Source organism: Falco rusticolus, chromosome 8, assembly GCF_015220075.1.
Source record: "Falco rusticolus isolate bFalRus1 chromosome 8, bFalRus1.pri, whole genome shotgun sequence".
NCBI lineage: Eukaryota > Metazoa > Chordata > Aves > Falconiformes > Falconidae > Falco > Falco rusticolus.
This window is the reverse complement of record NC_051194.1, coordinates 61,536,861-61,558,560: the sequence shown is the minus strand read 5'-3', so window position 1 is coordinate 61,558,560 and position 21,700 is coordinate 61,536,861. Positions and strand designations below refer to the sequence as shown.

The 21,700-nt window shown below is 41.8% G+C and overlaps 1 protein-coding gene across 6 annotated transcripts in view; it reads right to left on the bottom strand.

Moving 5' to 3' along the window:
* The window catches only part of MYO1B (myosin IB), a 113,117-nt gene that overhangs the window by 36,638 nt on the left and 54,779 nt on the right, over positions 1 to 21,700 (bottom strand). For all 6 annotated transcript variants that reach the window (XM_037396395.1, XM_037396396.1, XM_037396398.1 and 3 more), the window contains 8 exons: positions 19,873 to 19,919; positions 17,172 to 17,235; positions 8,386 to 8,484; positions 7,919 to 8,022; positions 6,913 to 7,060; positions 6,138 to 6,256; positions 5,347 to 5,433; positions 4,981 to 5,046 (listed from right to left, as the gene is read on the bottom strand). In XM_037396395.1, the coding sequence (XP_037252292.1) occupies positions 4,981 to 5,046; positions 5,347 to 5,433; positions 6,138 to 6,256; positions 6,913 to 7,060; positions 7,919 to 8,022; positions 8,386 to 8,484; positions 17,172 to 17,235; positions 19,873 to 19,919 (734 nt within the window). The remainder of the gene's footprint in view (positions 1 to 4,980; positions 5,047 to 5,346; positions 5,434 to 6,137; positions 6,257 to 6,912; positions 7,061 to 7,918; positions 8,023 to 8,385; positions 8,485 to 17,171; positions 17,236 to 19,872; positions 19,920 to 21,700) is intronic.

The window sequence follows — 21,700 nt, the reverse complement described above, 5'->3', positions numbered from 1 at the left end:
AACCAGACCCTTCCCCAGTAGAATCTTCCTTGAGGTGGGACAGGGCAGGAATTCTCGAGCCAGCAGCAATCCCTCAGAGCTCAGCTTGCTCTGAAACAAACGGTCAACAAGAAACAAGCTAACTGCCATAAAAAAATAGAAGTGCTATCCAACTGCATCACAGACTGAGAAATGGACCTGGCTTCACTGCTGGGTGGCTCACTTGGCTCTTTTATTAGTATTTTTATTTACTGCTCGGTTTTATGCAGAATGTAATGGATGCTGCCACATTTTTGCATGTCCTTGGGTACCTGGAGCAAAAGGAGTTGGCCAGATGCTCTGCCCAAAGAGAAGACATTCACATTACCTCAGGTCAACCTTCAGCAGGGGTCTGCGGGCCAAATGAGAACAGTCCCTCTGCTTTTGCAGCCTTTACTTTTGCAGCTCTATCCCCGGTGCATCCCTGCTTCTCACCAGGCTAAAACATGTGAACAAATTGCTCTGCCAAGGGACAGAGCAGAGGGCATTCACGCTCCTGAACCGCCAGCTCAGGGCCGGGCACATCTCAAGAATAAGCCTTGTTTGGCAGCCTTAACTTTCATAAAAGTGCACTCCAAGCCATTAGCTTGGTCACAGGGACCAGCTACACAGCGGCACCTGAAAATTCAGAATAAAGCCTTTAAGGTGACTAGTGCAGGCAGACATTCCCATCTCCAAAGGCTAGGCAGGATGAAATATTCACGCTTGCTCCATGACATCCATTTTTACATACCCCAGCCCTTGACTACACAGGACACACACACAACCACAACAGAAAATTAAATGTCCAAAGCGAGCAGAATGAGCCTTGTACCCTCATCTCTGTTGAAACCTGCCAGCCCTCATTTCTTTTTCATAAACCCCACTCTGACATTCCACAGAGATGCAAAAACCACTTCTGCCCCAAAATACAGAAATGGAATACATGGAATACACCGGGGCCAGCCCTAACCCTACCCCGAAGTCTGCCATCCAGCTGGTTCTGAAACTCCCAGTGCCACCAACCACAATCCCTACCCCACCTCAAATCACAGTCTAGACGGCAGACCGATGACGTATGCAGCCGCTCAGAATCACGGATAAACATCCTTGGAGCAATTAGTGTCAGGCTTCGAACCCATTGCTCAGGCTCCAGCAGCATTACACAACCCACCCGGTCCTGGAGCCTGCATTTTCACACTGATCCTAGTCCCTAAAGCCTTGCCCACAGACAATTCACACAAGACACCCCCCAAAATTTCAGCCTTTTGCTTTCAAAACACCCAGTCCTAGCATACAGCTTACCACAAAGAGCACAGCAGGAGTCAAAAATAAAGAGCTTCACAGCACCTATTTTGTGGATTGTGTAGCCAAGCTTGCTGTTGGCATCCGCCAAACCCACAAAGGCTGAGGATTGTCGATAGATTTAAATTCCCTAATGTGAATTTTTTGGACAGCCAAGCCCTTAAATCTGCTTTCTTGGATAGCTTTTGGGCTTGTCTGAAAAATGGGGTTTGTGCTTGATAAAAAGGCTAGCTGAAACCAAATCCCAAAGCACATATGCCAGCATTATCAATACTCCAGCACCTTTCCTTTGTTAAGTGTCGAGAAACCTCCAGTTACTTGGTAAATTAACTTCATCTTAAAGTACAGACAACTGCAGAAATTACAGTGGACAGTAAATAATCTTTCAAAAACTGATGAAAAAATCTCAATTATAGAAGCGTTGATTTGCATATAATAGAACAAGACTGCTATTGCCATCAGAAGATGAAGTGTAGGGTCTTTCAGGATGGTAAATCTGGATTTCTTTACTCTTCTTACAGGAGAAATTGTAGGATGTTCTAAGAAACCAGGAATAAGACCCAAGAAATATTGTCTGCCCTGCCCATTATGAAAGAAAAACATCAAAAATCCATGGCAAACTAATGTTTTGCCAGTGGAAGCAGACTATTCTGTAATGTATTCCAATAACTTTTAAGTGAGAAACTCAGGACAAATGAGGTAAACTAGAATATCGTTATTTTATTCTTTCAGCGATCGTGATGGGTAAGTGTAATACTAAACGGAAAAAAAAAATCACCCTTCAATAAACACACATCTTGCTACTTATTCCAACTGTATTAAGCATCACAAGTAAATATTTAGTACGTATATTAAAACCTGCTACTACACACACTTTCTATGTTTTTTGGCATGTTCCGGCTCCAAGGTACAAGGACGCTTCGGGTCAAAGAACATGCACTAATGATAAACCCACCTGATCCCTGACTAGAAACACGATGGAAGCAGGCCTTTTTACCTTCAGCATACCAAATGGCTTACGTATTTTAAATGCTCAAGTTTAAAGATGACAAAGGCTTTCAAATGCATTTTTGCCAAAAAACATTCTTTGTAGAGATGACGTTAGTTCTAACCTTCAAGAACAGACACGGAAATCAAAATCTGACTTAAGGATTAGGTTCAAAAGGGAACTGCCCATTTTTAGCCAGAGGTTTTAAGTAGTTTGTACTTAGATGGACATAGTTACTGCCATCAGCTGCACCTCAGCTAATACTTCAAATGTCTAGCCATCATGTTTACAAATGTACCATGCAGCAAAACGCTCCAAATTCCACTATACTTGTTATGCTATAAATCTTAAGACATTATTGATTTTTCCTTGAGTTACAGCATGATCCAATGTTAAATTTTCATTCACTTATTGATTGTTTTAATATAATTAACTCTAAGCAACATATTTTCTCTGAAGCCATTACTTAAATTCCCAATAATAACTGGGTTTTTGTAAGCATTTTCTCAAAGTCTTTAACAATTTTTGTGAGATTCAATCATTTGTTACAAAACTTGACATAAAAATGTTTGGCAGGCGTCCTCTTAACTGACCTTACTACATGACGTTCATTCAAGCAACCACAAGATGAGTTACACACTGCTTACACAGTGTTCATTACAGAATTATTTTACTCAATACAAGGATTGTGATGTAACATAACCCAACTACAACTAAGCAGAAAGTTAATTCTGTTTTGCCTTGGAAGAACGTTCTCAATTGAATCAAAAGCAAAGATAAACCAGTGGTTTCTGGTTATGAAATTAACCTGCCTGGAAGCACAGGGATGGCTAAGTGGGTGGTATGGCAAATCCAGCTGATTCAGGATTTTTTAATGGATTGTTTTTCTATCATTCACCCTCCGAATTACAGTACTGCCACACAGTCCCCAAACCAGTAACTGTACTAGTTACCTCTAGAAACCTAAACCAACCCAGTGACTTTTTCAAACATCTTTACATTAACACACGGCACGGTACAAGCCACGTATGCTGCTGGCATACTACCTGGCTCCCATTTGGAATGTTCAGAAACAATTCCGTTATTTCTGTGATGCCGCACCAAGCTGCTTGGCTAGCTCGCTCACTACAGGGCTTAACTCGGGAGGGGAAGAGTCTGTCTTGTATGAATGTACCGATAAATCTGATCCTCAAGTCACAAGGCAAACCCTTCCCACCTCTTCCAGTGGAAACAACACTCAGCATTTAAAGGAGCGAACAATAACCACCCATATTATTTCAGAGTTCTTGAGTTTGTATGAATTGGGAAAGCTACACTGTCATTCAGTATGCAAGGTAAGTGGAAAGAGCCCTGGTTTTTCATTTTTCTTCCGCAAAACTACCCCTCCTATGCTCAATACTTACTTACGACCTTCTAAGATGTTGAACTCCTACAACAAAAGCAAATTACATGCAAGAAACAACCAAGTCCCTGGAACACCATCCCACAAACCCAGTTACTCAGTTGGCTTGTCTGCTAGCACAAGCTTCTGTCTCCCACCTCACCCTACGTGTAATCAAACATGAAGGAAAGAGCAGGTGAAAACAGGACTCCTGCCCGAAGATGCCAGCAGTACCATTCCAGCGTCCAGCTTGGAATACAAAGGACATACTAAAGGTATGGCAAGGACCAGCTCCAAAGTGGTCTGGCACCAACCTCCATTCAGCCACCTGACTGCTTGCACTGTATTTTCATAAATACGCTCTGGTGTTTAATGCAAACAACACAGCGTAGCTCAGTAAGCCCTCAAAGCAAGTATTAGCTTTGGTTTTCCTCTTCATAGAGGTATTTTCATCTGCACAAACTTTGATGTTAGGCTTCTGAAATAAAACTTACACCACCCTCCCATGTATAATTACTCTTTTCTGGGTTATTTGTATCTTCTACATGGTTTGAACACACTCCCTGGATTTTCAAGAGGCATGTAGGGAAGTGGGTAAGAACTGCAAGTTTTCTACTGACTTTTCTCCCTAGCTAAGTTTCTATTTTAAACACTACACAGATTCCCAACCAAGACCTATAAATCTCTCGAAAAAACCCCTGTCAGAGTAAGATTTATGAAAATGCCCTCTCCCTGGTGTTTTCTAACCCGATTAAAAACTCCTTGTTGATTGTTTTTGTTTCAAAACCCCACCAGTCTGAAAATACTATGGTAAACAGCAGTGAGCCACAGATCGCTAGCTAGGAATCGGTTTGGAATATTTATGTAAGTGAATTGAGATGAAATGGAATATAATTCCTTGCTTAATCTTGACAGAAAAAAGATGTATAGTTTTTGTTGTGTTCTTTGAAGGATAGAAAGCTTGTTCAAAGACATGCACAAAAAGCCTCAAGGGCAGAAATGACACTGCCAGAGTTTCTCTTATGCTCAGAACGTATGTCACAACAAAATATATTTAGTTTACCCATTATAAACATTTATTTACCTATGCTGTAAACCCAAAAGTTTGCCTTTCATAAATTTTTGTTTCAATTGCCAGACATGCTAAGACTTCTCTCTGGCTTACTCTTCTACTGTTGGGGTTTTTTTTGTGTCAGGAATAACAGACTTCATTCAAATTACATGTATTCTGACTACAAGTTAATGAACTACTCTATGAAGCTTTAATAACAGCTCTCATGTTAAACATTTGCAATTATAAAGATCTTACCTCAAAAATTTCAAAGCCATAGATGTCCAGCACCCCCATTACCTTCTTTCTCACTTTTGTCTGTGCCTTAAAAAAAATATTAAACGTCCAGTCGGTCATCTGTACACTTCATACTTGGGAATCAAGAAAACAAATGTATCTCATAAATAGGCTGTCAAATTCTGTAAACCGTTACGCACAGTTAAAATGAATATTTTTATAAGCTCAAAAACAAGAGCAGACAGCCATTTGTTGAGCTGTGATACAGTTATTCACCTGTACCACATGTAGCAGCATACAGAAAAATGAAACGGGCAAACACAGTTTTACCGTCCACTTTAATTTAAAGGATTTCTATTGATTTTTTTAGTTGCAAACCAACAATACCTTAATGCTCTCATTGATTCTGGTGACCAGCCAAGAGAAGAGACGACTGTATAAATTCTTAGCCAGAGCATCACGGGCGTAATAAGCCTCAACAGAAGAAAGAAGAAGAATGTTATAAATGCTGAGCTAATCCTGAAGTTTTTGTATTACTGAACACAGTGAGAGCGGCTGGGACAGCAATGCCTCTGCCTCGGCAGGCACCGAGCCGGTGTAGGGGTGCCAGGGCACACGGGCAGCGCTGGCAGCTGGAACAGCAGCCACAAGCAGGGCACCTCAGCCCTCCTCCTGCTCATCCCTGTGTCCTCTGAAGACTCACCCCCCCCCTTCCTAACCCTACGCGAAGGGGCTTGAGCAGCTGCGGCTGGGGGAACGACACTGCTGCGAGCCTGCGCTGCTGAGGCACGGGTGGCAATGGCACAAGGGGACAGGCGCTGGCGGCAGCGGGCTTTCAGCAGCCCGGGGAATACAACTCACATGAAATTACACCAGTTGCTCTAAATGAAAACAGTCTGCCACAATACTTTCAGCACGCATTTTCTGCAGAACTGTTTGATTTTTTTCATTCTCTGCAACATTTTCTTATCCTTTATCTTTTTGAGGCAATTCGCACCCACCCCCAAAACAGCCGGTGTATCTGAACACTCAGACACTGCTGAAGCAAAAACACACATGCTAGCGATATGCTTTACTCAGCCTATCGTCGTCTTTATTTGGGCAGTTACGGATTAGTCACATAGAATAAATTGCCATTTAAAACTATATTTTCCTTTAAAATCAGGACCTCTTCTTACCTGAGCCACATTCAGCGTTGTGGAAACTTTCTCTTGCTTGGCTTCAACCGTTCGGAAGCTGAAAGCTCTCTCCAGTACAGACTGGTCTATACCCGTCAGCTCGCAGATTTCCTTGAGTTCTAGCAGAGTATAAATAAATTGAATCCTTCCCTATCATTGCCTTTTCTTCCCCAACACTATTAGCTTTTGAGTAGTTCAGGATTCTCCCAAAGGAGGTTTTCTTCAACTGAAGCGGCCCTCCACCCTCTCTCCCCACCGCCCCGCCAAGCAAAGATTTTAAAAATCTGCACAGCCAGAGGAAACCCAGTTATTGGTTTTGAAAGCACTTTCTATCTGGTTATTTCTGTGAAGAAACTTTTCTTCCACTTGCCACAGACTAGTTTTCAGGAAGAAAAACTTCCAAATGAAAATAAATGAACTTTGAAAATGTATGAACTGCAAAAACACAACCAAATGGATTTTTGGTGGCAGGCAGAGATACCCTACTCCAAAGGAACAAAACGCCTCCACTGCAGAATAACCAAGCACTTGCAGCAATGCACAGCACCATTTAACACTGCAGAAGAAAGCATTAACAAAGTGGAATAATCATTTTTGGAATTTCAAGCACAGCGACTGAAACTGCACAGAATTCGACCCATATTTGCATGCAGGTGAGTTTTAGAAACAATCATTGATTCATCTGTAAGGATACTGTATGTCTACAAAAACAATAAAATTAATATTGACTTGAGACAAATTAGTGGTTTTCCTCTCATTGTTAATCTTGTCTTACCGTTCTTATCTTTGATTTTACTTTCATCTAGGCCATTCACGCGAGATTCGGGCTTAAATTCAATATTTCCCAATTTCAGAACGGCTGCCACCACTTCAAAAACAGACTGTGTTTCATGATCCATAAAGCCAACAATCTGCATTGCATTCTGTGAAGGGATGGATAAAATTATGAGATGAAAGCATCTACACTTAAAGAGACCATAAACCTCACCATTTATCTGTTTTAGCATCAATTAGAAACGTCTTATGAATGCTTTTGCTACAGAACATGGTAAGATTACTATGCTTAGATAAGCGAGTTCTTCAATACAAAAGACAGGTTAAAGAAGAGCTGGTAATCGAGCTGGCATGCCAGTCCAGTCCGCTTCCAGGATTCATTGTTTATGGGTTCCTAAAATGCTGTACTTTTTTTTCAGCCACCGAATTTAGTTTATCATCAATCCAATTTTTCACCGTCAAACCAGCAGGTACTGCCAGCCTCTCAGCCCGCTCTGCTGCTCCAGCGCCAGGTAATGTTTACAATCTAAATCTGCATACATGGGGTAACAGGGTCCCCTATCCTTCTGGACCCGGAGCCCAATCAAGCAAAAACATCACGGTAAATCACCCTGAGAACCATCCCAGCCCTGCTTTTTTCTTTCAACTCGGTCAGCATCACCTGGCTCATGAAGCTCAGTCACTGCCATCATAAGCAACTACACAATATAACCTTTTCCATGAGCTGATCAAGGGGTCTGGGCTTTTTTTTCCCCCTTCCTTTTCTTTTTTCTCCTTTCATTTGTTTGCTGTCATTGCTATATTCCTACTAGAATACCCCAAAATCTTGGTTCTTTGCATTTTCTAGCTATAGCTAAGCTTCCCTGTGCCAGCATGCTACAGCCTGGCACAGAGAGAGCGCCCAGCCCAGCGCCCTGACCGAGGGTACGAGAGCCCTGCATCGGTGCTGAGCCCTGCATTGGTGCTGAGCCCTTCGGGCCTTGCACCCAGCCCCTGCTACTCCTTACCCTGACTGTTCTGAAGTTTGCAGCATCGTCCACTCCATTCACTTTGGCAGAATCAAGGCCCAGGTAGTTGTATCGGCTGAAGTCCCGCTCCAGTTTGAGTTTGCCTAATAAATCAAACAAAAATATCACTAGCAACAGCATTCTCGTTAGCAGCTCTTTTATCCCAGAACCAGTATTGTCAAGCACTCCTGTTATCAGTAGGATTAAACTTTCTCTTTTTATTTAGTTCTTTTAATTACAAGCAATAAGAGCAGGCTTCCCTTTTTTGTTTATAAAGATTGCAAAGCCAATTCTGACACAGGTATCTGGATAATACCAAACTATATAGTTACTTCAGGTATTTACTATAGCCACTACCACCAATCATTTGAAAAAATGAATCCGTATCCCACTTCCCACGAAAGAAGATCTGTGTGGAACAGCACAATAAGACTCACACCTGAAAATGGCACAAGGCCAACACTTACAGAGGAAGTCTTCCGATGCACCAGACAGTATCTGGTAGAAAATGTGGAAGTTTCTTTCACCTCTTGGCTGCTTAACAACACGAGACTTCTCCAGCAGATCTGAACAAACAAACAAAATCTCTCAGGTCCGGGAAAGCTTGTTGGAGCAAAACTCTTTAATATGAATATAATGCCCCATCGTTTTCTACTTCATTGCTTTGTATCATCAGCAGCAAATTGGATGATGATAAATAGTAGGCACAAACCTTATCACAACTTATTACATTAGTACATATTTCTCAAATAAGTTATTTGAGCAAGCCCAGTAGACTTCTAAACGCTGCAGTCTATGAGCTGCAAAGAAAATTCAGGTCAGGGAGGCAACGTGCTCAAAAGATGCCAGCTGATACACAGCACCACCACAGAATTAAGGTTTGGTGAGAATGATTACACAGGCGAAGGTTTGAAAAGAACGGAAATGTTAACAGGCTAAGCACATGAAAGGGGGAATCTGAATAAAGAAAGAATTTAAACTGAATAATCATGTAGCGTTTTGTGATCCTCAGGTGCATCAGACTATGAAATAATTCCCAGTGGGACTGAGAAAAGCTCCATCACCAGAGTGAGGAAGAGCAGCGCTCTGAAAAGCACCACTGCACTGACCGAGCAGTTTGATAAGAGGATTGCTCCATCCACCGCCGCTAGTGACGGGCACATTTCTAAGCCTTACCAACAAGGGCAGGCATCCAGGCAGACAGCCGAAGCGGACTGACTCGTAACACATGCAAACACTTCACACCCTGCATCATATCTCCCATGGAGGTGACAATACAAAGGTTGTTCAGCCTGCACCGCACTGACAGGCTGTGGTCCCAGCATGCCGGGAGAGGGATGTGGCAAGAACCTCAAGTGTCACTCGCTGCTTTGGTAAAAAAGACATTTTTCCTTTTTTTTCTCACTGGCACACAAGCGCTCCACACCATTTTTCTCAACAGCAAACCCACGGTTCCCAGTACAGAGTTTTCCTTAAGCTACAGATACTCATCGACATGAAGCTGAAGACGTTCAGTGCCTCACCCCAAGTGCATAGCAAAGGGGTCCCCCCCACGCCCACCACTAAGTACCCCCCCCGCAGCTCACCCGGACCGGGGGGCAGTTCTCTTTAAGCTGTGCCCATGCAAGAAGAATGCTCCGAAAGGGAAACTACCACAGCTGGGCTGTCACTCTTCAGAACTGCCACGTCATGCCCTTGGTGCCCACTGCCATTGCCTCAGCTTACAGCCCTTCCCATGGAACAGGAACCAAAGAGAAAACTTTGACGCACAAAATCACACACAAGCCTCCAGAGACCCTCCTCCAAACAAACTGCAGCAAGACAGCTTCAAAAATTATTTTCTGCTCTAATAATTAGCCAATGACAACAATGATAAAATTCAGACACTATAATTAATCTTCTGATTGGCTTATACTAGGACAAGTTTCAAATATTTTTACAGACCAGCTGAACCACATTATGCCATAAACCTGCAATTGCCTGAGAGAAGAACTGTAACCAGCGCTGGAGGCGACAGGGAATGGTGCTCCCAGCAACCAGAGCATGTGGCCGGCTGAAGGCGAACACCTCCTCCACATCTAATGTGTTGTGTGACCACAGCAGAGCTTTAGCCTTGTTTAAATAGACATCTGTGTTTTCATAACTCAACAACCCCACAGTCTCCTTCCTCCCAAAGGTGGCCCTGTGTCAGTAAGGGGAAGTTTTGCACACCCTGATGACAAAGGACACCCAAGATAAACCCAAACAAGTAGCTGTCACATAGTGCCAGCAGCTCATCTTTACATTAGGATGGGGCAGGTTACAGATTTCCACTTTTGTTTTTTCCACTTTACTGGCATCTTTCCTTTAATTTATTTTTTTTTTAAACACAGATAACCAACATCTGATGGTTGATGCTCTGTCAGAAAGGCACAGAACAGAAGGTACAGTTTTCACTGGCAGCCTAGTGGGCAACCTCTAACTTCACCGAAGGTGTGGGCTCTCCCTCTTGAGCTGTGGTTCAAACTGGTTAGTTAGCCTAACTATCAGATTACCTGATCCTCTCTAGTTCTTAAATCCTCACTGAAAGGGAGAGGCTGCGTGACCGTCCGAGTGTTAATACTTGGGCCAAGGGAGCAAGGTGAGCACCGGGTGGTTCAGAGCTGCGCTGGCTGCGAAGGCTCTCCAGTTAAAGTGTTGGAATGGATCGCAGCCAAATTTAATCTCAAAGAAATAAACAACTCCAGCTCCCGCAGCGGCTACACACACTTCAGGAAGTGGCTGTATCCAAAGGATGTTGAAGCAATGCGGTTTGGCTTATTTGGGTTTAAAAATCTTCTACATATAAATTTACTCAAATGCTGTCGTAAAAGCTCAGCTACACATCCTGGCAAAGCATTATATGTAAGCCTTCTAATTACATGCATGCCTTCAGCAGATTTAACAAACAGTTTCTTGCATGCATGTCAAATTAGTTATGTTAGAAGGATAACAGTCTTGGATTTTTTCACTGCGGTTTATCTTATTTATATATTTTTAGAAGCAACAAGGTTAAGTAATTAACAGTCAGATTTCCAAAGTCCCAACTTTCCATGTTCTGTCAGCCTTTGTAATAGAGGAAAACAGCTCCAGAAAGAACTTACAGAAAACCTGGTATCTACCTTAACAAAGCAGCTGCTAACAATTCTTTTTAAAGCTGTATTCATTCTCTGGGCTTTTTCTTTTCTTTCTGTTCACATGCAGGGTGAAATCAGATGGGTAGAAAACACCCCGACCATCTGCCCTACTCCTAAGAAAACTTCCTGCCTTTGTTTGCCCTAATTAGCATTTTAATAAATCAACCAAAATTTTTTTTCCTAAAGCAACTACTGCACAACCATTAGCTTTCGCGTTAACTCTCACATGATGACAAATCCTGTGAATCAGTCAGTAAAAAGAGACGACACAAAGATGCGCACCAGGTTTCTGCACGCATCCGCTGGGCAATTCTTTTTACAGTGGCCTGTGTGGACAGATGGTGCTTATCTATATGAAAACCCACACAAGGAAAAACCCCAAAACTCTAACCATATTACATTTTGTTATATAGTCTATGCAAATTATGTATAGGGACAACACAGAATTGTCTAGAGAGACCGTACAGACCTCCATATGGTGTATTTATGGGTTAGATACTCTTTTCTGCATTATCTGATAATGCTTCTGCTTGAACTGAAACATTTAACATGTTGTGTGTATCAAAACAACTGTAAAAAATAAATTGCTTTGGCGAGGTCCACCCTGGAAACACTTCTTAAATCATATTGTTTAAATATCCATCGCTTCAGAGACTCAAAATCCAGCTGTGCTCCTCAGGTTCTGAAGTTTGTTATCCCTAAATGCAAGAGATTTGTGTAAGCATCCTGCTAAACCATTTGACTGAACCCAACATGAAATAAAAAAAAATAAAAATTGATGCTGAATACTTCTGCAAACTCCAATGTCCAAATTTACATTATTTCTTTTCGGTTACTTGACCCATGAACTTGACCAATGCAGAAAAATTTAGGATATTTGCATTTCTGTAAATACACTAGAAATTGAATTAACATTCAAGAAAGGAATAAGTAAACACTGAGGCCAAAAATGATACTACCTTGGTACATTCCGAATAATCCAGCAAAAGGTTATTTTAGACAGAGTCTGTTCAGCTGGCCGTGACCAAGGACCATTTTAGATATTCACCCAAATTTACAGAACATTTTCTAGTCACAGAAGCTTATCTCTACAGCCCCATCACACTAAATTACGTTTTCTGTTTTCCTACCTTGGTTCTTCAGCTGTCATCAAAAAAAGGCACTGATGAAAAAGAAAATACAGTAGCGGTTTCTCAGGAACTTTTCCCCATTATCCCCCCAAGTGTATAATCACACTCTCTTGAATTAAATGTTTTATCATACAAAAGGTAATTGTATCAAATGAAAACTACTACCTGGGCAGTAAGTGCAGTGAAAATATAATGATCACACAATTTTAAGAGTATTAAACCCTGATTGCTCAAGTGATAAATGATGTTGAAAAACGAGCTAATCAAAACGTTTAGTATTGGGTTTTGGTTGTTTTTTTAAACACCTCCTGATTTAGCCAAGGCAGTTGCCTGAAGGGTGGCAGCTGTGCTAACAGGAACACCAAGGGGGATGTTGGAACAAGTTATTTTTTATTTTTTAAATCAATGAGTATCTCCTTCCATAATATTTCATTGCAAAATTTGTATAACATTTCCCTAAGCAGAGGAGCTCACTAACAGCATCCCATAACTGAAATCAACAGCCTGAGTTGCTGATTTCTCAGTAAGCGGGTAATTACCTTTCCCTTTTAAAAGGAACAAACAAGTTGTAAAGTGATGGCTATCACTTTGCAAACTTCAAAAAGTCGTTGCCTTCGCTAAACATCACAGACTTTTTTCATGTTGCTGCTGGAAAAGACAGCAAAACAGACTTTAAGTACACTGTGCTGGTTAAAAATGGCTTTTCCAAAGCAGGCATCACATCTACTGTACTTCACCTGCATTACCGCTGTCTCCTAGTTAATCATTAAATCACCAAAGGGATCGGGCAGATGAGGAAAGCTCACCTAATGCTAAAAGCTAGCTATCTTTCAGCAGGAAATTCCAGGTGAAAAGTGAAAATTTAAGGCTTACAAATACTCTGGGAAAGATACCGCAAGTTCCCCACTTTTGAAAAGGTCTGAACGACCGCAAGCATGAAACATTTTGGACTGTACTACGCAAAACCATTTCAACCATAAAATTACAGCGTACACAAAACCAGTCACAAAACTAACAAACCAAGCACGCACACAAATATTGCCTCCAGTACAAAACAGATGCAGCATCTGTGGACAGAGAGTCGTATTTTAGAGCCGCACAAGCTATTGCAATTAGCACCTATTACTTCAAAAACAAACATAGCTATTTTTACATAAAATACATATTATTCTGTAATTACATGGAATTAAAAGGTGGAAAAAACCCTACTATTCTCCTTTCTCCTGCTCTCATCCCCACTAACACAGCAGTTACAATAAATGGAAAACTACAGATAGTATAGACAGTTTCTGTAACTTGTTTCCACAATATTACACCCAGGTGAAAGCAAGTGAATTACTCCACACCCCAACTGCCTTTTCCTCACCAGTGCTCTAGAAAAAAAAAAAAAATCTCTGAGCACACAGGTGCTAACAAGACTCTTCACTGGAACGCCAGCAACCATAAGCACCCCACGGGAGGGCACAAAACGCAGGTACACCTCAATTCGGGGACAGAAAAGGTCAAGGCAATTCACCGGTTTGTAAACGCATTTACAAGCAGCAGCATACCTGTAAGCTGGGACCGGTGTTTGTTACAAGAGTGATGTGATGCCTGCAGTCACAGATGACAATACAGCAAGGGTTTAGCGTTTGGAAATGCTCACAAGAGTCACTTGGGGTTCCTAACCCCGCACACGTGGCAGAGGACAGCCCCTGAATGGGTGGGCTGGCTGCTAGCTAGCGCCAGGACGTGCACCTCACTCTACAGGGATTCCAGCATCTCCCGCCCATTAGGAGAACAAGCTGGGACCTTTGCAGAAAACTAACAAAAAGGGCTTACTTACGCACCTCAGCTTACCCAGCCTTCTCCACCCTCCCGCTCACCCCCACGCCTCAGTTGCCACCAATGCAAGATCAAACAAATGCAACACATGCTACCTGAAATAATTTTTCTTTTCTAGCCTAAAGCAAAAAAAATCCTGACTGAAGTAATATACTTAAAGTTTGCATAAATCACGTTTATCTCAAATTTTCCACTCTCGCATTTCTTTTTATGACTGTCCAGGATGACACAGCAACATGTCAAACGCCTTAGAAATCAGCGCAGTCAGAAGCTCGGAGCAGCCATGTAACACACACAGCAACGACTCGATATGTATTTTACGCTGCGCAAACATAAAATTATCTTCAGTTTAGCAACATACCAGTTCTGACCTAACCAGTATTACAAACTCCTTCCACTGCAACCCCTTCCATTTTATTATTCCCATTCTGTTTTACTCCAAAGATTCACCCTTCCGTTTACTTCTGTTTAAGGACGGGGCCAGGCTCTTCTCGGTGGTGCCCAACGGCAGGACAAGGGGCCACGGGCCCAAACTGCAGCACAAGAAGTTCCATCTGAACGTGAGGCAGAACTTCTTTCCCTGGAGGGTGGCAGAGCCCTGGCACAGCTGCCCGGAGAGGCTGTGGGGTCTCCTTCCCTGCAGACATTCACATCCCGCCTGGACGTGACTCTGTGCGACCTGCTCTGGGTGACGCTGCTTTGGCAGGGGAGGGACCAGATGGGCTCCAGAGGTACCTTCGACCCCGACCAGTCCGACATTCTGTGGTTCACGCAGCTTCATAGCATTTCAGAGTAGGACAGACCAGATCATTTCAAACGAGACCTTTCAGCCTAACAGGTCTCTGCTGATCTTTACCAGTCTGATAAAATTATTAGCTTGTCTTCGTTACCCTTCTTGCCACCAAAGTACACTGGATGTTCACCATGCCTGCTTCCAGCCACTCACAGTATGAAATCCAGCTTGGTGACACAGGCTGTGATCCAAAAAGCCCACTAACTTCATTGATGTTTGGAAATCAAGCTTGTCAGATACAACTATTAAATTTTAATCCGTATATTAGGATATCATATCAACACCAAACCAACAGATGGTCAGAAATTAAAGAATATTTATGCAGAAAGTAATCACACTTTCCCTTTTAAGGATAGGAAACTTCAGCTCTACTTGGCTTCCTACTTGATGAATTAAGACAATAAATCCCGAATTTGACTAACCAGGGTACATTTTAAGTGGTGTAAAAGAATTTAAGCCACCGGTATCTCCAGAATGGTGATGCCTCACAACAGAAACGTTTCTGTTGCAGTGCAACGCTGCAGACATGTGGGAAAGACCTAAGGCAGGACAACTTCCTTTAGAACTGTACAGAATTCAAACTCTCCTTCAAAGGGAGATGGGCGGGCTACCAAATTTTGTGAGCACTAAATCAAAGTTGATATATATTAATAGGCAGCTGCAGGAACTCAGTATTTACCTGTGACATACCCTGTCAAGCGTGGGATGCTTCACAGTCCAACAAGTAACACCTTTTCCACAACAGGGTTTATACATAAGGTCTTTATTCTTAAATTTAAATTCAGCTGCTTGCTATTAGATATTTCTTAATTGTGAGAAGACAGGGAGAATGCCTAAAATAGATGTCTTTTAGGAAGATCTAAAAATGTGTCTGCCCTTGACTACATATGTCATCACATCATCGTAATTACATATAATGTTATAATTAGAACATGCGAAGATTTATACAGCAGATAAACTATAGAGTAACTATTTGGATCCCCTTTATATATGACATAATATTTTAGTTAGATGACTCAGGAGAGTACTTTCAAAGTCAAACTGTTGAATATCCACTCTACAAAGGAGGGTTCATTTTTATGCATCTACTTTGAATGTGAAATAAAAGCAAACAAACAAACACAGCTAGCTTGCTAGAACCTTTTTGTTCACATTTAATTATTGATGAATACCCTGAGTACATTTGGACCCTAGTTTTGTTGACTGCCAAATGTCAAAGTTAATACATAGCCATAAACACTTAAATAGTGACTGCTGTGACTGTCAAGATCTACTCTGTCACAAAAATCATGTTCCTTCAGGCACGGTTCCAAAAGGTGACCTGGGCCAGAAAAAATGTTTGCCTACAAAAAAAACCCCCAAACCTTTATTTATGCATAAAATTCTTCACAGTTTTTTAAAATGTCTATACTATATATGGAAAGTACAGTTCACCTTGGATTATTCTCATTATTTCACAACTAGTAAAATGCCGATGGAGTCAAAAGTCAGTTTCAAGAAACAGCGTTGAATTTGGCTGCGTGGGCAGAGAGGTCAAGGCTAGGTCAGTGACACCTAGCATAGTCACTCACTGCCCTCCAACCCGTTTTAAAAATAAGAAAACCAAACAAACAGAGCTTTATATAGCACAGAAGAGCAATTTATTTAAAGCTGCATTTAAACCCTTGAAAAAAAAAAGCAAGTCAAAGCATCCTGGGCCGGCATTCAGTTCACAGCCTCTTTTTTCCCAACACTGAGCTGGTTAAACTTTCTGAATTGCTATGGATTTCATCACAGCATCTTCATGTCAAGGAACTACCTCCAAGGCCACCTCTGCCTCCCTGAACTCAACAGCCGTCCATCCCCTCGCAGCATAAGCCTTTTCCTCCACTGCCAGGCATGTTAAAACCAGTACAGAATGCTCTGAGTCCCAGCAAGCATACCCACCTGGTGGTGACCTCCGGCGTACTTCCTATCACCCTGACAAATCACAGAACAGCGATCTCAGACATCACCTACCATAAATCAAGTGATACAACTGACCCCAGGGACTCGAGTCAAAAAAGAGCCTGAGATTCCCTTACTCAGCTGCTGCCAGCCCCAGGGACAATGCACGAACCCACACACTTTATCAGCATCTTTCAAACACCACAGCACGTTCACCATTCATGCTTACTTCAAGTCAGTTTTCACTTACTCCAACATATGCTGAATAGCACCAAAATAACAGAATTAAAAAGCAGAATTTATTACATAGTACAGAGAGATTTGGTTAGACAAACACAGCTGATGTTTTCAACAATTTAACCATCCTCCTTTCTGAACAAAACATTTAAAGCTGTCGATATGCTGAAACCAAAAGCAATACTCACAGTTGCTTATAACTCCTCCAAGTGGGTCCCCCTTGAAGTCAAACTCAATATCCATGTATTTTCCCTGTGAAAGCAGCATGTTTTAAGACTGTAAGTTCCGTTTAAGAAACAGTGACTAAGACATTTCTTAACAAGTTAGTCGGTGGTTTTTACAGGCTAAAAGAGCAACCTGGCAAGTGACTATACACTTTGTCAAATTGTGAGAAACAGAAAATTATTCAAATTTCTCAAGACAATCGCACTATCAGAGCCAGAGATTTTCACGAGAATAGCTTTAATCAGGTTTGTAAGGCAACCCAACAATTTGCTCAGTTCCTAAGGTTATATGAAGAAAATGCACGTTATACCAGCTTTCACTAGAATGCCACGACCACCACCACAACCACTCACGGCCGTGCAGGTATTGCCATGCTTATTGACAGAAGAAAGCAGGAAGAAATGATCTTCCATGCAGATGTGTCTCCTCAGCGTACGATCTCCTCGGAGCGGGAATCAGGGCAGTTGAAGGACAGCCACTAGCTTTGGCTCGAGGGACCGGCTGGCAGTGCTTGCTGCTGGAAACCGTGGAGCGCCTGTCCCTAAGCGCGTGTCTGCTTGTAAAAGTGACGGATTTTCCCCTCTGAACTCTCCTTCATAACTCAGGAGACCAGAGGCAACAATTAACAGACTGCCACCACAAAACGGATTTCATTTGCAGCCGTACTGGCACAGCATGCTTCCTTAACTTCTGTTTGACTTTTCCACACCACAGAAGACCGCTCTGGTCTTTGCACCATTTTCATTTAGATGACAAGTGCTTAATGGAGTCACAGCTACGTTTAACAGTGACAAAACAGACAGAGCCGTACTGTGTAGAAAAGGCAAAAGCAGCGCAGCTCACTTTGGCAAGGAAATTTAGGAAGATAAAAACTGCTGGTAGGAAGTCAACCAAATCCCACAAGCCACACACAGGAATGATCTCACCACCCTCTGGTGCTTACTTAACAGTGGACAAAACCAACCTATTGATAAGAGAAGCCTTGTGTTTACGCTTCTTTATTCACTGCTTTTAGGAAGAGTTTTCTTCTTTTTCTTTCTCTTTTAATTACAGAACATAAAACCCAAGCACTTTACACCGAGTCCCTCAAAGCTACTTTCTGCTTTACTGGGTGTTTTGTCAAGATTGGCTTGACTCTGCTTAAAATCTCTTCTCCTTGCTGGCTCCTGAGGCAGGCTAGACAGGACAGTTCTTGTACTTTTTTGGTCGCAATTAATTCTGAGCAGAGTCAAATCTCTGAGATAAAGAATTAGACCAGATAATTAAATTTTAATTTCCTAAGGACTTGGCCAGCTGGATGTTTCCAAAAGTATTTTTAGCTTTGTGTTTACAAGCAAGGACTTGAAAGGCAAAATAGTAGCTGGTCACACTTTGTCCTGGAAAGACTTCTGTTTACAAACAGCACCTCTTCTCCTCTTCGCTGGCTCCTCCTCCTCCTTTCTGTAGCACGCCATCTCTGATAGTTGCATTTTTTCTACCCTTTCTACCCCAAAAAATTTTCTACAACGCCTCGAATTTTGGCCCTGACCTTGCGATGAGGAGCCTCTGCTCTGCTCACAAGCAGGGGCAACGACAGCCGCAGAAGGAGCATTCACAGCCATGCAGAACAGCATCAAGCACCCTCGAGAACCAGAACGGAAGGGGAGAGGAGTCTCCCATGAGGCAAAAAGCTGCTCTCCACCTTTTATCCATTTTCTTACACTCACAACACACCATTTTCCCAGTGTACTGGTTTCTTCTGTGGTCTGCGCTACACATCTCACTAAAACTGCTCTCCTGTGCACAAGTGAGCAAATGACAGAGTTGCATTCAGTCTGCTGACATTAGCAGGAGAAACCGGGATGAGTACTCACACTTCTGAATCTCCCAGCTCTAGCGTCAACTATTTTTTTTTTTTGGTTTGTTTTTATCCAATTGTCAATTCCTGGAATTTCACATTCAGTTTTGTGCTAAGAAAGCCCGAATTCAACCACTATGATTATAAAGAATATAAGCAAAAAAGTAACATTACAAATGTTGAAATGAAAACTGAAGTTGCAAACGCACAGAAATGTAAACATCCTAGAAAGAAAGTAAGAACCTAAAGTAGCAGTTTTAACAAAAAAATGCATACATATGGATGGAAAACGAGATCATGCAGGAAGATCGCCTTGCTAAGCAGGCCAGTTGCTAGGCACATGGCTGCTGACATTAAAGCCACCAGTGCCAGAAAATTAAAAGAATCCAGCTGCGCTGTAATTATGTTTTCATCCGGTCACAGACTGTCACATCCTAATTTGATTTTTTTTGTTGTTTTGTTTTTGCTTTGTTTTGGTTTTAGCCTCTACTTTGATTCTCAGTAGAAGTCTATGCCCACATCAGAAACCAACCAGATTCCTGACAAGCAGGCAAAACACCTTTTAAAAAGAGGGGGGTGACTGCTAATAACGCACTCCCCACACACTGGGGCAGGGGAACATGCTTGAGTGTACAGAATGAAATACCGATTGCTGCTGAAGGTGTCTGCCTGCCCCAAACACCACCGCCAACAGCTACAAGAAAGTTGTCTCCAAATGATTCATTCCCTCCTTACAGATGCCTTGCCGGCTGATACAAGGTAAAACAGAAACAGCCAACACACTCCCCTAAAAGGAATTCAAATCCAGCCTTGCAGAAAATACTTACAAATCTAGAGGAGTTGTCATTCCTCACCGTTTTGGCATTTCCAAAAGCTGGAGAAAGAGAAGAACAAATATGACAACCAAATCGATAAGTAAAAAAAATATTTAAATGCTAAAATATCTATGACTCTTTATATACTTAAAGGAATCACAGGCTTCTGGGGAACAACGCCCTGTTCAGCGTATGGGTATCAGTCCCTGGGGACAGACAGAGTGTGACAGGTGTGATCACAGATGAGAAGACACCCAAGGAAATCCAAACAAGTTTCTTCTCAACACTTGCTTTGTTTAAAAAAGTGAAAGAAAAACATACAAGGGGAAATGGTGCCAAGACAAAACCACACCTGGACTGAGCATATATCCTTAGGGTTCAAATGACATTTAAGATGTTATTACCCATATAACTTTAAAGATAGGAAATACTTCTTTCTTTTCAATTCACAGAAAGAAATACATCTCAGTTCCCAGAACTGAAGGTGGTAAAAGATGGAGGCCAGAACTGAAGAAATTACGGAATGACACTTAAAAATTGTTTGCATGGGACAGTTTATCCAATGCTTCAAAACTGATTTATTTACGCTATTCCACCACGTTTATCCTAGCTTAGGCTGAATATTCTTCAGCTGAAAGAAGCCTGACTTACAGTGAAAGTTTCACACACTCCCCCCTCAGCCTGACCTAAATTAGGTTGCTGAATAGTTTGGGTTTAATTTCTTTTGCTCAAGTTTTCTGACAGTATAAACTCTCCAAGAACAGACTTCCCAGGGCCACGTTCAGGTGGGCAGCCACCAGCTCAGAACATCAGCAGGACCAGAACGCAGACTGGAGGACAACTCAACTCTAAACTTCACACATTGTCAAAGCACATGGAGCCAAAGAGGAGTGTCCCCTACATTATTAAGTATAGCACTCCTACTCCAACAGGAGACTTTATTTATCCCAGTATTTATTTATATAGCATACATATTTTCAAAGATCAAGTCAAGTCAATGTTTTTTTGGACAGAAATAAATACATGCTTGTAGGGCTTCAACAAACTTGCATGAGTAGACTTACTCTTGATCAAAGAACTGAGGCCAAAAGGAAACGTTTGTTGCTCCTGAAGGCCCAGGATAAGTGAAAGAATTGTTTTTAAAATCTTTATGCCCTGCAATAAATCATCTTTTCAACAACCAAATCTCTGAGCTGCATTTTCTTAAACACAGTGCTGAACAGTAAAGTCATTTATAACTGCACAGAACCAAGCACAAACGTTCTATTATAAAGCACGAGACACATTCCTCAGTTTTCCCTGAAGCTCATTGTTTCTAAAAGTTAATTTACAGTAGCAACTGTAGTTAAAAAAAAATAATCCCATAAGATAAATTATGCATATGTAACATTTATGTCATTTTCTTGCACTGCAGCTCGACTGAAACAGAACTATATAACCAAAGACAAATAAATCTAACCACAAATGCTTAATTTCTGTCTAAAATGTATATAAGCAGCCAGGCTTGCTCAGCAGCCTCATGGAATAATTCAGTACCCCACCTTCCAAAAAGCTACATAGGCAGTTACCAGTGCACCGAGTAGAACAAATAACACCTTAGAGCGATAAGGCACTCTTCTGTAAGCTTAGTCTATTCCTCCTGCATTAAAACAAAGATTCGCAAACCAACAAGAAATCCAATACATTTGGCAGTCCCTGGGGAACAATCTAGCTTTGGCAAGAAAAACCTCCGTACTTCCCATACTATTGGTCTACAATTGTTATCTGCCTTCCAGAACAGCGATAAAAGCAACACAGCTCTTCTCTGTAAATCCCAAACAATGGATGATCGCAATCCCTC